This window comes from Melopsittacus undulatus, chromosome 2 (assembly GCF_012275295.1).
Source record: "Melopsittacus undulatus isolate bMelUnd1 chromosome 2, bMelUnd1.mat.Z, whole genome shotgun sequence".
Lineage (NCBI taxonomy): Eukaryota > Metazoa > Chordata > Aves > Psittaciformes > Psittaculidae > Melopsittacus > Melopsittacus undulatus.
In genome coordinates, this window is record NC_047528.1 from 100,745,934 (window position 1) to 100,761,133 (window position 15,200).

General features: G+C 37.8%; 1 protein-coding gene across 1 annotated transcript in view; it reads left to right on the plus strand.

Annotated features, from left to right (window-relative positions):
* SAMSN1 (SAM domain, SH3 domain and nuclear localization signals 1) overlaps nt 1-13,234 on the plus strand; it is a 34,403-nt gene extending 21,169 nt beyond the window's left edge. Inside the window, exons 6-9 of the mRNA XM_031051336.2 lie at nt 3,417-3,419; nt 3,543-3,607; nt 7,860-7,928; nt 13,103-13,234. Of these exons, the coding sequence (XP_030907196.2) occupies nt 3,417-3,419; nt 3,543-3,607; nt 7,860-7,928; nt 13,103-13,234 (269 nt within the window). The remainder of the gene's footprint in view (nt 1-3,416; nt 3,420-3,542; nt 3,608-7,859; nt 7,929-13,102) is intronic.
* The last annotated feature ends 1,966 nt before the right edge of the window (nt 13,235-15,200 follow it).

Here is a 15,200-nt window from a genome sequence, read left to right on the forward strand (position 1 = left end):
TTTGTCTCTGCTTAATGCCAACAACAGGAGAAGATGGCCATACCTTTACTTTTAGTATCTCCTGTACAGATGATCTAGATATCTTCCACTGTTGGGAGATTCCACTGTTACCTTGATATGCCAAAGAAAGCAGAGGATAGGGCAGCAGTTTCCTCTCTGGATTTTATTCACTTCACCATTTGAAGATAAACTCTGAAATGCTGGAAAAATAGATCTGAAAATGCAATACTGTATAGGCAAATTTGGTTTCTTGAACCACAACCAGAAAGAAGAGATGACAGGAACATTTACAGGAATTTCATCATCTTGTGTTGAACTGATGAGGGGGAAAGGGGCCTTCAGTAAATCTTATTGTCTTTCAAGGGGAAAGGTTGTAATGATAGGTGAAAGAAATATTAGGGATTTCTCTCCAGACAAGCTTTACTTTTAAACAAAAACTTTTTTAAATGATTCCTCAAAATACTTCAGAGATTGTCAGTTTGGAGGTGGAAAGAGCCTGAATGAGAAAGCAGAACTTTTTTAGCTTCCTCCAGTCTCTTTTCTACTCAAGATGTTTTTACCCTTTAAAACATCCAAAGCATGAAAAAGAAGCAGTGCACATTTTAAAAGCTGACAAGTGTTGTAATTGAAGAGCAGGGGCCCAGAGGGATACAGGAAGCAAAACTGGCAGCTAAATAAAAGTCTCCCTTCCCCTACTGCAGTAAAATTATTTTAAGAGAAGTCGCCTTCACACGGTAGTGAAAACCATTGCAAGGAGATTTACAGTGTATCACTATCGATCAATTTGGCACTATTGATCAAACCTTTCTCTTAACAGAGATGATCTTCAAGGTTTGTAAGTGTGTTGCATAATATGATAATAAGCCGTGCATGGTGGCCAGCATAGACTTCTCTGCTTTATTCAGAGCTGTATTCACCAACCTGACCCAAATCTCACTGAATTAAATTAAAAGACATCCACTGACACTGGAAGCCTTTGGATTAGGTCCTTAATGCTGCTGTATTACCACTTAAAAAATCAGATTTCTAGAGTGATAAGGCAGTAAAAACTTACATATTCCACAGATAAAATAGTGGGAATCATCTTTGCTCACAAGCCCAAACCCAAATCATCAGTACCAGATTTGCCTAAAAGCATCACTATTGAAAAAGTTGACTATGCAATTCACAGTTATTGGTCTTCCACAAAAGTGTTACAGAGCCAAAGAGAAAAGAGCTGACACCTCTCAGAGTCAGCAGACTTAATTCTCCACTGTGCCCAATTCATTCCACAGTAAAGTGACTGGTGTCTGTTGCCAGAACAGGAAGAAAAGAACACTGCAACTTTCAGATATATTTTGCACGTGTGTTTTTGTGTTTGTTTACTCAAATACCCTATTCCATGTTTCAGTGAATTGGAGAGCTGATTTAAGCAAGATTTAAGAGTATTGTGGGTGCATATTATTATGGATAGCAAAAGAGTTCATGGCTGGGGGGACCACTAAGGTTTGCTTTAATATCTTGCTGTTGTTCATTTGGTTTTGAATGAAATTACATTAAAAACAGTGTCACTGTATGTAGTCTTTCAGACTAAGGATGTTGTATGTTGCCCCATGGTTCTTTGTTATTCATCTGCAAACAGCTACCAAGTAATATTATTTTGGGCTAGACATTAAGACGATGTGTGGGCAAGGGCTGAACATTTCAAGACTCCATTTTTAGAGTAAGCTTTCAGAGCACAGGGCTATAGTGTGCAGAGATGCCTGCAGGAGATGAAAACAAATTAGCCTGAGGACAAGGAACAACCCAGTTATGTTAATCTGGTGTTGCATAAGCACTGCTTGAAGTGAGTTATGCTGCTTCTAGAGGTCCAGCTAGCTCTATATTTAAGTAAACCGGATTGTCAGACACCTGGCCCTCAGTGACTTTAAGAATTGTAGATGCTTGAGACAACTTAAAATCTGGTCAGTCACATTAGTTTTGGGAATGTAACATATTTTTTTTGCAAAGCTTTTGGTTTTCTAGTAACTATGAAGTCTGTAGGAGAAAGACACTGTCCTATTAACACAGAAACTATTGCAGAAGCCTTTAAAGAAACATTCATGCAATAAAATTTTCAGTGACTCATTTTTCCTCTTCCTGTTGACGCACATGGTGAGTAAAGGAAACTGTTTGATGGGGTTTTCTAAGCATCTGAGCTATGGTTTCAGGATGGAACTAGCACGTTAAAAGACTATTGCTCTTTTTTGCCCAAAGTCCAGATTGTAATTTGTGAGTTTGCAAAACTGAGAAAGATTATTTGTTACTTGTTATGGTTTTTGTTTGCAGAGAATTTTCTTTTAGGAAAAAATTACAATCCTAAAAATGTCTCTTGATTCAGAATTTGCTTAAAAATAACATGAAAATGTATGTGTTAACTTGCCTGTACAGTGGCCCTTTAATTGTTTCACTCACATGATTTAGGGTTTTCCTGTATAGCTTTGTACACATTGTAGTGTCATTTAATCCCAACATAAGTATAAGCATTTTGAGAACTAAGATTTTGCTTATTTCTTTGAATATAAATTTTCATTATCACATTCAAACACTTTCACGTAATAATAGAAGAATCTCATTCACTTGGAATTATTCACTGAATTAATCTTTTCCTGTTGATCCTAGAGAAAACAATGCAATCAGCCTCGCTTGTTTTTGTGAATCTATATGTTAAACAAGCTGTCCTTTTGAAAACAGGAGAACTACTCATATTGTAAGGTATTCCTCAGCAGCAATAAAGATGCCAAGTTAGGATTCATGTCAGAAAAAAACCCCAAACCAGTAAACATTCCTGCTGGTTTCTAGTAACTTTGAAAAAATGGATAGCATTATGTGCTGTGATTAGCAACTATATTTTTCCCCACAAAATAATGAAGTGCCTCTGATATCTGTGTTGATGGCATCTCATCAATAGGGCCTTTCCACAGTATTTTAATGGTGGATGCTTTGCATTAACATTAGGAATAAGTAGATCTTTCAGAACAGATGTACTGAAAATAAACTTTTCAAAGAGTTATTTGACCTATTATTGTTCATTTTTGCAATGCAGGTAAATACTCTTCCCATGTAAACCATTAATTTCTTGGAAGAAATGGGAGGACATTCATCCTTTAAAAGCAATTTCCACTCTAACCTAAGCTAAACAGTTCCCAATTACAAAGTTCGGTTTTGTCCTTAATTTTTCTATACGAATATTCTAGAATTTCTGTTGTAAATTAGTAGGGCAAGAGGAACCACCTGGTGGGTTTCTGGGTTAGCAAACTCTTAGAGGACTAAGTACAGATTAAGAAAGCATGAATGAATTTTCTTTATGTGAGTCAGTTTGCCAGTTTGGTCTGTAGCCTTACTTCAAAGCACTTTGAAATAAAATGCATGCTTAAACAATACAAGATTAACTTCAGAGGGTGAAAATGTCATCTGAAAACATCAAATTAAATTATTTACCTCAGAAAAACTTAAACCAGGACATGTTAAAGCATGTTTTCTTTTTTCTTTTTTTTTTCTTTTTTTGCTGTCATTCACAAAAGATAATATTATTGGTGATGGGATACATTTGCTTCAAGGAAAGAAGATAGAAGAAACAACATGCCAGGTGAAAGAATACTCTTTATTTTTTTTCAGAATCTAAAATTTCATTCAGATAAAATGCATATTTCTTGCTTTCAGTAAGTATTTACTTAGTCTAAACTTCATAGTCAGTATACCTCTGCTTTTTAGAAGCAGTTTAAAACAAGACTTTGTTGACTACATATGTTGCTCACCATTTTCATCATGGAGATCATATAGGGTTTAATACTTTGAAAATGTTTTCTTTTCCTGAGCAAATACTTTTCTGTTAAAATTATGTGCTGGAATTCTGTCTAGCAAGATCTATACTAAGTGTTAAGATCAGTCTTACATGATCCATACTGGCATATGTATCGTAATGCATTCTGAATTTCTATAAGCATATACTGCATCTCCTCTTCACACTACTACTTTAGTTATCCCACTAGTATGAGCAATTAAGGAATTATGATCCTTGGGCTTGCATAGTAATAATAATAATAATAACATAAAAGTAGGTAAGAACCCATCAGCTGGTGAGGAACAGAGGGATGAACAGAAAGACTTCTAGCTCTGGAATTAAAATGACTGGCATTTGCTTTTTATTTCTTTCCCAGACCAATGTTTGCCCTGATAATATGTTATTTAAATAACCAGTTCATATCTGTTGCAAATCAGCTTAGCTCTGCTGGTTTCACAAGACATAACAGTTTACTCAGTTTGGGAATCTGACAAAAGAGTGTAACACACACCTATGTGTGTGTCTAAATGATGAATTAATACAGTAAATTATTTAAATGCTGGAAATCTGGCCCAATTTTCCATTAGGGGGAAGGTATTATATTCAAGGTGAGCATTACGCTTTTTAAAAGACTCCAAGCTGCGTTTCCTCTGCTGATCCTAAACAGTGTCAGGAGTCCTTTTGGATGCCTACGTTAAAAGTAGGAAAAAAATGTACATGCATCACCCTGAAGGCATCTGAGATAAGACAGAGAGCTGTGAAGACCCAGACATTAGACTGTGCTAAGCTCCAGTGTAGGTTAGAGACACAATCTGGCTTAAAAAGAAAAGTCAAGTGATCTGCATATTAGGAACTGGTGACTTGAAAGTCAGTATGTTCCAGGTTTCTCCTGCATTCCCTCAGGGTTTTATCTATCTCTGTATTAGTTTGTTCCCACGATTACCTCCTCTCTGCACTGACAAAATGTAGGTGAGGAGGAAGGAAAGGAGAAAAGAACTCTTTACTCTTCCTCTTGTCATTCTATTTTTCCCTTTCTCTCACCTTGTAGGTATAAAGAAGACAGATTATTCTTTGATTTCCCTCATCAGTCCTTTCCTCAGTGTGACAAATCTCTGGCTCTACCCCTATACTGCCATGACAGCCTCTCAATTGATTCCCGGTTAAGATCTCAGAGGCCATTTCCCAGACTTGATAAAATATGGAGGGAAAAGGGGAAGAAGCAATAACAGGAAATAAGGCTTATGGGGTTTTAAGTATAAGTTTCTTTAAAATCCATTAAAGCATCTCCCCATGAACCTTCACCTCATTTTAAAAGCAAAGTTCTATTTTTGACTTCTCTAGTTTTTTGAGTATGCTTTTTGGGGCATGCGACTGAGGAGCTGTAAAGACTTGGATACCTCCAAGCTTTGGTACCAATTTAAGACCTATTCAACTTGCTTTTTAAAAATTTCAGGGTCAATGGCATTATTTTGAGTTTTAGTGATTATTACATCTGGCTTTCATTATCATCAAGAAAACAGTGATATAATGCCCTTTTCAGCTTTCAAAATAGTCTCATTATGTCTTTTTTCATTTGTTGTACTGCATTATCCACACGAATAAGGAAATACTGAGAGAAGAGCACTATGGGGGAAGCTCTCACACTTCTGCAAACCAGCACAAATGCTGATGTACACAGTATGGGGAGCAAACACGAGGAATTAGAGGTCTGCATGCAGCTGCAAAGCTGTGGTCTCAGGATCACAGAAATACAGTGGGATAGCTCACACAGTTGAAGTGGAAGCTGCCAGGGGTGTCACTTCTGTCTTCAAGAGGGACAGATAGAAAAAGCAGGGAACTACAGGCCAGTCAGTCTTACCTCTATCCCTAGTAATGTGATGAAACAAATTCTTCTGGAAACTATTCCTAAACATACAGAGGACAAGAAGGTGATTGGGGGTAGTCAGCATTAATTTATGAACTGGAAATCATGCCTGACCAGCCTGAGAGCCTTCTACAATTAAATGGCTAGCCTGGTGGAAGCGGGGAAAGAATTAATGTTTTTTATCTTGACCTTACTAAGGCTTTCAACACTCTCCCCCATAACTCCCATATGGACAAACAAATGAAATGAGGACTAGAAAATTGGACAGTGAGATGCACTGAGAGCAGGTTGAACTGTTGGACTCAAAGGAATGTGATTAGTGGCTCAAAGTCCCACTGGGAACCAGTTCCTAATGATTTACCACAAGGGTCAGTCCTGGGTCCAGTACTGTTTATCATCTTCATTGTTCAGATAAATGATGGGACAGAGTGTACCTTCAGCAAATTCAGTTAGTGCAAAACCGGGAGAAGTGGCTGATGCACCAGAAAGTTGTGCTTGCCCAACAGAGAGCCTTCAACAGACTGAAGAATTGGGCAAACAGGAACCTCATGGTGTTCAATAGAGGGAAGTGCAAAGTCCTGACCCTGGGGAGGAATAACCTCTTCTGCCAATATAGGCTGGTGGCCAGTTGGCTGGAAAGCAGCTTTGAAGAAAAGGTCCTGGAGTCTTGACCATGAGCCAGTGATGTGCCCTTGGAGCAAAGAAGGCCAATAGTGTCTTAAGCTGCATTAGTCAGAGAGTTGCCAGCAGGTTGAGGGAGGTGATTCTTCCAGTCTGCTCAGCAGTGTTGAGCTGACCTGCCGCATATGGGTAATGGTTCTGCTTATTGTTTCTCCAATACAAAACAAATAGGGAAAATACTGGAATAAATCAAATGAAGGGCTGTGAAGATCATTAAGCAACTGGAACACCTGTCATACCTGGTGAGGCTGAAAGAGCTGGGATTATTCAGCCTGGAGCAGAGAAGGCTCAGGAGAACCTTATACATATGTACAAACACCTGAGGTGGGGAGTAAAGAAGACAGAGTCAGACTCTTCTCAGTGGTGCCCAGTGACAGGACGAGAGGCAATGGGCACAAACTGAAATACTGGGAATTTCATTTAACACAAAGAATGAACATTATAGTTTGTTGGGTTTTTTTTATCCTCTTGCTAAAATAAGAGAGCAAATAAGTATCTCTGAGTGCTTTCGTAAGTAGACGCTCATTTATTTCCATTCATTCTGTAAGTGCTGGAAAACATAAACGCAGGTTGAGGGACACAGCATGAACAACACTGTAGTAATAATACCTTAACATCAAAAATAGCTTTACTTTCTGCATTTATTTTTCATATCTTTGTTCTTGTTTGTTCATGTCTAGCAGGGCTCCCTTAATGGGTCAAACCCTTTGTAGCATATTGGGAAGGACATAAAATATGAAGTAATGCAGTCTTTGGGCTAATACATTTTCAAAAATGTTTCATGCCTCATTTCTCACATAAATTCTTAGGTTGCAATCAGCCTTCAAAGTGTCATTCATATTCATGAAGAAAAAAGGCTAGTGTTCATTACTTTCGCTGATAAGTTATAAGCACTGTCATGCTTGCCCGCTAGGGACTGCATCAGTGCCCCAGGGAAAGTGTATTCTCACGGTGCTCCTAGCACGAGGACGCTATGACCAAGAAATGGATTATGGGCAGATGATGAAAGTGTATATAGTCTTGTCTGTGCTTAGTTCTGGGGATCCTCCCATTTTTTTCTGCATTGTTAATCCCATTCAAGTTCACACCCCTGGGGCTCAACATCCCAGACACGATGAGGCAGACTGAACAAGACCCTTTTTAGAAATGCCTTGGTGACACTTGCTCCTCAGCTGGGGGTTTGCTGCCGAGGAAAGCCTTCTGTGGCTTTCCTGCTCACTGAGAAAGGAAACATCCCATGAGTTAATGCATGGCTCTGCCATTGTACCATATATGCTGTGATGTCTCAAAGATGTTACTGAGTCCCAGATAACTAAAGAAATTAAGACAGCTCAATATCGAACTGATTTCAATGGCTAACAGCTAGCGTATGTCAGCCATTGCTTTTATATGCACACAGCACTGGGCTGACAGACTGCCGAGCTCTCAATCTGTATTCAGTGACGTGATACTAATTATGTTTATTCATCTTATTTATGTTGGATTTTTTATTTTACTTTTCTTACCATCTAGGTGATAAATTATGAGCAGTGGATTCCACCACGAGTTCACGTTCCAAGCGTGGCTGGTAACAGTGAAATGGTGAGTTGCCATGAAAATTGTTCATTTTTTTTCACCAACAGCCAGTGACCTAGAAGAACATGATGGTTTAGTTAGGATTGCCTTTACTGTGTGTTGTTTTGCAAAAGTTGAAAGGTCTTTATCCATATCCATATTATAAATCATGAGATTTCTTTATCTTTTATAGAATATCTTATTCTTATTGCTTTGTGATTCCCAGGAGAAAATCTGCCTATAATCATAGCCTGTTTAGTTTGACTCTGCAGTCATTTTTGTGTAGCTGGAATACCAGACTAAATAATGAGAATATATAAAGGTTGGATATGTATACGGGGCAGGCTCACATGAAAAAAATTTGTACTGTTTGTCCATAGATTACTCGTCTGTGGCTTTACTGACATTTTGTAGCATAAAATTTATCCAAATTCAATACATTTTACAGAACTAGCTTTTTGTATAAATAAAGCAGAAAGTTCTCTATCATGATGTATTATTTTAACATTCATTCTGTGAAGCAAGGGTGTTACTGGAACGTTCCAGAAATTAAACAATAATGATACAATCATGATAGCACCACTGACACAGAAAACATCCAATAATTTTTGTCTTCTCACTATTACAATTTACTCTCAATTTAAATGTATAGATAATCATGATTAAATCATTGCAGTTCTTTGGGAAAGGCAAACCAGTTGAGGAAAAATCACAGAGATTAAACTCTGCCATGACTAAATTCTTCATGCTGAAAAATGACATGCTGTGCAAGTACTTTTATCGAAATTAATGCAGTTACACCCAGGAAAGAGAGTGCTCAACAGGACTGAAATTGCTGGAATCTGACCAACAGTGTTTTACACTTAGCTTCCAAATTGCTGAATTTCTGTCACCAGGTTAATCCCCATAACATCTCAGTAAGCAAAGATTTCTAAAGTATTTAGAATATCTTTGGATAAACTGGAAATAGTTTAACAGACACAATTTAGGTCTTTTTTTCTGTAATACATTTTTATGAGTGCATTTTTTAAATGTTTATTTTTGTCCACAGGAATTCATGCACACTTCATGCGAATTATTTGCAGCTAAAGGGCAGCCTGTGATTTATTTTTTTACATCATTCGTTTCTATTTGTGGTGTGACATGATTTTTCATGGCTAAAACCCATTAAGTGGGGAAATAAAGAATATTCTTATTCATGAGAGATTTCTTCCCTATAGATAGCTTTGCTTATAGACTGGGCAAAAGCACAGCTATAATATTCAAGTGAGCAAATGCTCTGACCTTAGAACATAGAGGGGTGGAAATTTCAAAGTCTTTAAATGTATTTTAAATGAACAGCTTTTTATGAGTGGAGACTTGCTGCTCTGTGCACTGGTCTTCAGTATTCCCCCAGAGTTCCTTTTGGAAGATCCTTCCCCTTCCACAGAGAAGGAAGCTACCAGAAAGTAGCATACTCCAAATTAGTCTACATTACTGGTTCAACCAGTAGCACTGCACATACTGTCACTGCACTTTTCTGATATCCTCAGCAGCAGCAGCTAGAGATACCAGATTCCGGATAATGTAAACAGAAATAAAATTGTCTGGAACCAGAGCTTACCTTTCAGTAGGTTTTTCTCACTTTTATGCATGCATTCACTAAGCTGTGGCTGAGGGTTGCCGGAACACACACTAAAACTGTGAGACCAGGATGGTCAGTTCACCTGATAGTCTGTCAGATTTCTACATCAAAAAATGTTTTACCTCTGTTTGGACAAGCAGCTAAACTTCTGGATTTGAATGCTTAGGTAAATAAAAATACTGTGTATTTAAAAGCTGTCCCATCATTAACTGATATTACATGAGTTTTTTTCTCCATAAAAGGGGGTTACTGTATTTATTATTTAAGCACTTCTGACATTTCACTAACAATAGGCTCTACCAAATGAGTGCTTTTAAGGTAAAGAGGATTAGAGTTTCCCATTAATAAAATTATCTGAATAGATTATCTTCCATTTATCTTGATGTCTCCATGATGAAAGTCCCAGATCATAACTCAAAGTCATCATGTTGCTTTTGTATCGTTACTTATAAGTGAACAAATGATTATTACTACAAAAGATTTTAAATTAGAACAATATTAGCATTTTAAACCCACTGTGATTTATTTTGCAAAGACATCTCACAATGAGAGATTGAAAAATAACACCTCAATTTCCCTCTTTAACTAAGGTAAAACTGCAGTCCTGCTATTTTGAATTTGGAAGGGGGAAGAGGGGACTTGAAATACAAGTCAGAATATTACTAATATAAGGATGTTTGGATTTGGCCCACAGTGGATGATGAATACACAGATACAAGCTGTAAAAGGGCCCTGAGCAGTCTAGAACTCTAACATGGATCTGCTGAGACCTTATAGAATTATAGAATAGTCTGGGTTGGAAGAGACCTTCAAAAGTCACCTACTTCAACCCCCCTGCCACAGGAAGAGACATCTTCACTAGATCAGGTTGCCCAGAGCCACATCCGGCCTTGCCTTGAATGCCTCCAGGGATGGGGCATCCACAGTTTTGAACAGCCTGTGCCAGTATTTCACCTCCCTCATTGCAAAGAATTTCTTCCTTGCATCCAGCCTGAATCTCCCCTCTTTCAGTTTAAAACCATTACCCATCTTATTCTACATTTAAAGTCCTCAAGAAGACCTAAAGAGTTTAAAACCCGAATCCACTAGGTTTTATTAGTCTACAAAATAAAATAAATTCTTCAAATGGCAGAAGTTGAAAGCACTTCTATTTTGTCTTTATTAGTAACCAGCACAGAATAATATGTATCAGCACAGGAGAACTGCTGGTGGCTGGTGCTGATGAACTGATGTCCATACTATATGCATTGTGGGTGGTCTACCTGTGTTCAGGTCCTCTCTGCTGGACATAGCTGGAGTTCATCAGTTGCACTTCTGGAACGCACCTTTCATCTTCAGTTCATTTGTGATGAACTCTGTGTCTCTTTGAGACCAAAACACAGTTTACTGTGAAATTCACCTTAAATGTATGCCCCTGATCGAAATTAAAATGCTAATATAGCCATGACTTACAAAAGGCATGGGAGACATGCTAAGGTGTATACATTCAACTCTCTGGCTTCTTGCTATGTACCTGTGGTTCAGTCCCAGTTCCCAGGACAGTCTGCAGGCTTCAAGGAATGTAAGACGCTACTGAGAAGAAAGGAGTCTAAACCCAAGTGCTATTCACTATGAGAACTTCTGCATTACTCAATGTGTTCAGCAAGAGAAGGACTTTTGGAGTCATAAGGTCCTATCTTTAAGGAAAAAAGCCACTATAGCTTTATCAGCAGAAGTGGAATCTTGCCACGAAAGAAACTATTACAGGTGTATCTAGAGATAGTCTACTACTAGTTGTAATAATGTTTTACATAGCTAAGAATATTCCATCAGAACAGTGCCTGAAAAAAGAAACTAGCTTTAGATTTGTGTGCGTGTGTGTTATTTTACACATGTGGGTATATGTTTATTTCATTTGTTGATGCTTGGTTCAAGACAATTTCTAATATTGTTAGTCCATTGGTCTTACATGAGGAGTATATAGCAGATTCTGTAGACTATTAAGTCCTCATGCCAATTTATAGCTGGATCAAGATGAACTGGTAGTGCAAATCATTTGGTATAAATCCTTTCAAGTTTTAAAATAAAACATCTAAATATACAGGGGAACATCACACCTATTTTTAGACTCACTAACCCTGCTTTAATTTATTATAATTTTGACACAATTTTCTAGTTATACAAAATTAACTAAATACACATGAAAATGTCCTCTGCCTGGGCTTTCTATTTCTGCTTACAGAACCTCATGTCTTCATAGAAGAGTATTTGAACCTTTGGCACTTGAAGCACAGCCATCTTTTTAAGCAGTTATCTGTCAAGTGAACCATGGTCTTTTTTTAAACCTGAAATTAACATACACCCTCTCCCTTATCATTGCTACAGCGGGTGGATGTAACTTATAATATGTTAATGCTGGGGCTTCAGACATGCTTCACACTAAGACTTAGTTAAAAGCCTCTAACCTAAACGAAAGCTGAGGATTTCAGAATCTCTTTTGAGACGCATCCCTAAACAGCCTTCCCAATACACATTAGACTGTGCTGGCAAACTCCATGATGACTGTCTCAAAGGATTATGCATAAGAGGAAGCAGAAAGGAGCTAAGATGTGTGACCTAATTGTTGGGGAGAGTGCAATAGAGGTCTCTGCATTTCTACTTTCTGATAACATCAGCACAAGCACTTAATCACTCATAATATTTCCAAAACTCCATTGACACAGTAGGCCAAATTTGTTATCAGTGTAAAGAGGCAAACATCCACAGAAGCCAGATAGTATTGATCCAAAAAGTAGCCATCAGTGAATTGCAGTTTTATTAATTTCTAATGTATATACTTTTTTGGTTTCTAATGAAAAGCATATATCCCATACAAAACACAGCAAATGACTATGAAAGTGAGGTTATTTGCTGTCAGAGTATGAAATTTCTCTCTGAAGATCACAGGGAAGTTAAGAATCAGATTCAAGAAAACTCAAGTGATTCTGGACTGATTTGCAGGATAGCAGCTGCTTTAACATAAGTGGAAGCTTGTGAGTTGGCCGCATGTTCACAAAGTTCCAGCTCTAAGAGTCTGCGGTACCCTAATCTTGAGTTTCTCCAGCAGGACACTGTTGGAATGTGCAATAACAGATCTGAATTGTATTTACATTTTTGGCATTTAGTCTAGAAAACAAATAAGGCCTTGAATAAAGGAAGACATTGGTATTTCAGAACACACTCCCATACAGGTTTTACTGCACCTCTGGATTTCTGTGCATACAAAATGCTTCTGGGTAATGTAGTGGATGCATATAATAAAACGTTTTCTGGAACTAATCTGGAATTAAGCATTAAGTAATACTGGGTTATTATTAAAAAGTAATATGTAAACAGCAATATGAACACTGAAGTAAGTTTGATTCTTCTTGTGACGCCTTTTTCATGTTTTTGTATTTACTGATCCCATGTAAGGAAGTGCCTAACTTTTAAAGCATTGTGTAAATTATTAAGTCTTTGAATCTGAGACTTTAACATTTTCAAAATAAGCACCATGCTACCTTTAGTTTTTAATGTGTAGGGTTTGGATACTTTTAACAACTTTGGGTTTTTTTGCCAGGGTACAGAACCAGATGATAAAGCAGAGTCCATGGGAACACTAAAACGATTGCAGAAATTGGTTCGAACCAAAAAAACGAGTACACAAAGCTTAGAGGATGTCAAACATGTTTTGCTCCCCTTCAGTAAGTGAAGTATCATATCAGCATTCTTTCCAGCATTTGGCAAATTGACACTGTATTGAACATAACTGTAAACAATCCTGTCCTGGTCTGTCATTCACCACCCACGATTTTCAAACCCCAACTGAGATGTTACTGTGATACCACTTTAGTGCTGACTTCCTCATAGTGTGAAAACCTGTTTCCTGTCACACTAGCTTGAGTTTTTTAACAGTATATCTTGCAAGTGGGGATTTTAGCTAAATAGAATTGTATAACAGTGGGGCTTCTGTGCTGGGGGCAATTTGTTTTCAGAGTAGTTCCTAGTTTTGTATCATGTTTCATATCAGAAAAGTAAAACTCACAAATGCAATGATAACTTTCAGTGTTAATCTGTGAGTCAGTAGCAGCTGGGAGCACAAGAAGGTCTGTGGTGTGATAAGCAAGATGGCCTCTTATCATACCTGATTGCCTATGGCCATAAGACACAGGAATTCTAAACTGGTGCTAAGCTCAGGTTATTTTCTGAATTCTCCTGCTGGTCGCTGATCTAACTGTGCAGCTATTCTTCATCTGAACTTGTTTTGCCAACATTAATTTAACAGGGCATGCATTTGTTGTACAATGCATTTGTGTACATGATTATTTCAAAACAAATGCTAGCAGAGTGACTTTAAACTGTCTGATGAACTACTGCTACAGCTAAGTCATTGCTTGGGCTGAAACACATGAAGAAATTTAGATTTCAGCAACTACTTTGTGACTACAACACACAGATGTAGTATGGGAAGGGGTGAGAGAGGAATTACACAGAAAAGCTTTCCAAACTTTTCCAATATTTAAACTAAATTTATGTTCTCTGCAACTACGCAGCAATACAACATTCAGCAAATTTTCATATTCAGCACAGAACCAGTGCCTTTGAGGGAAAAAGACGAATTTACTAAATGGAGACTAAATCTTGCTTTTGGCTCTTACGTCTGACCCAGTACAAAATCCCTTGCATCTCCCAAATTATCATTATTATTTGTTTTTTATGGAGTCCTTGTCTTTTTTCATTATGTAGAATACAACAGAAAGCATTTAAGAAAAATATGTGCTATTTTCTCTATGAAATGCAACACATTATAACAGAAGTATCTGCGTTTTTAAAGACACAGTAGAAGATGCTTATCTCTCTGAAGAGGATGAAGAAGCACTAACTTCTTGCATGAAACTGGCAAAACCTCAGGAAAAGAAAACATGGAAAGACAACATGAGGAGAAAAGAAGAGACTGAGACGAGGGCAGATTTTATTTCTGCATCACTGGGCCACTCATACACTTCCAGACTTAATAATATAGGAACTATTTCAATCCATTCAGAAACTGAATTTCACTTGTGGAGTGACTGGAAGCCATTTCCTGATAATCAGCTCTGTCCTTGTGACTTCTTGATTTCAAAAATAGAGGAATGGGAAAACTGTACTTGCTCTTCTCATCAGCCACATCTTACATATTCCCTAACTGATATGGACCTACAGTACTCCTGGGTAAGTGGAAGTGGTTTCTTTTGTGCTGATGTGTTTAAAAAGTGGAAACTTTTTGCTCTGATTCAGCATTAAAGAGATGCTGTCATCTTCCATGTGGTTATGAAGTGCGATAAACCGAATCAAGATTTCAGGTAAATGGATGTGAATGCATTGTTCAGGCTAACACCAGGGGTTCATATAGCCCTAGGTAGCTCATTTTTAACCATGCAGACATCAGCAGCATTGAGATGGAAGGCTTTAGGCTATTCTGTTTCTCATCACACGTTGGTTTTTTTATCTGTACGTAAAGCATTCATCCTTCCAGGCTTAGAAAACTTTCTGGAAGTTTGGGCTAAGTCAGTGAGGGACAATGAAGCCAGTGGGCTTGGATCAGGCCCCTAGAGGTCACTGTATTATTAGTAAGGGGCACAAGTTATTTAGACAAATGTCAGAGGTCTAAGAGGCGTTGGTGTTTCTGCCTTCTTGGA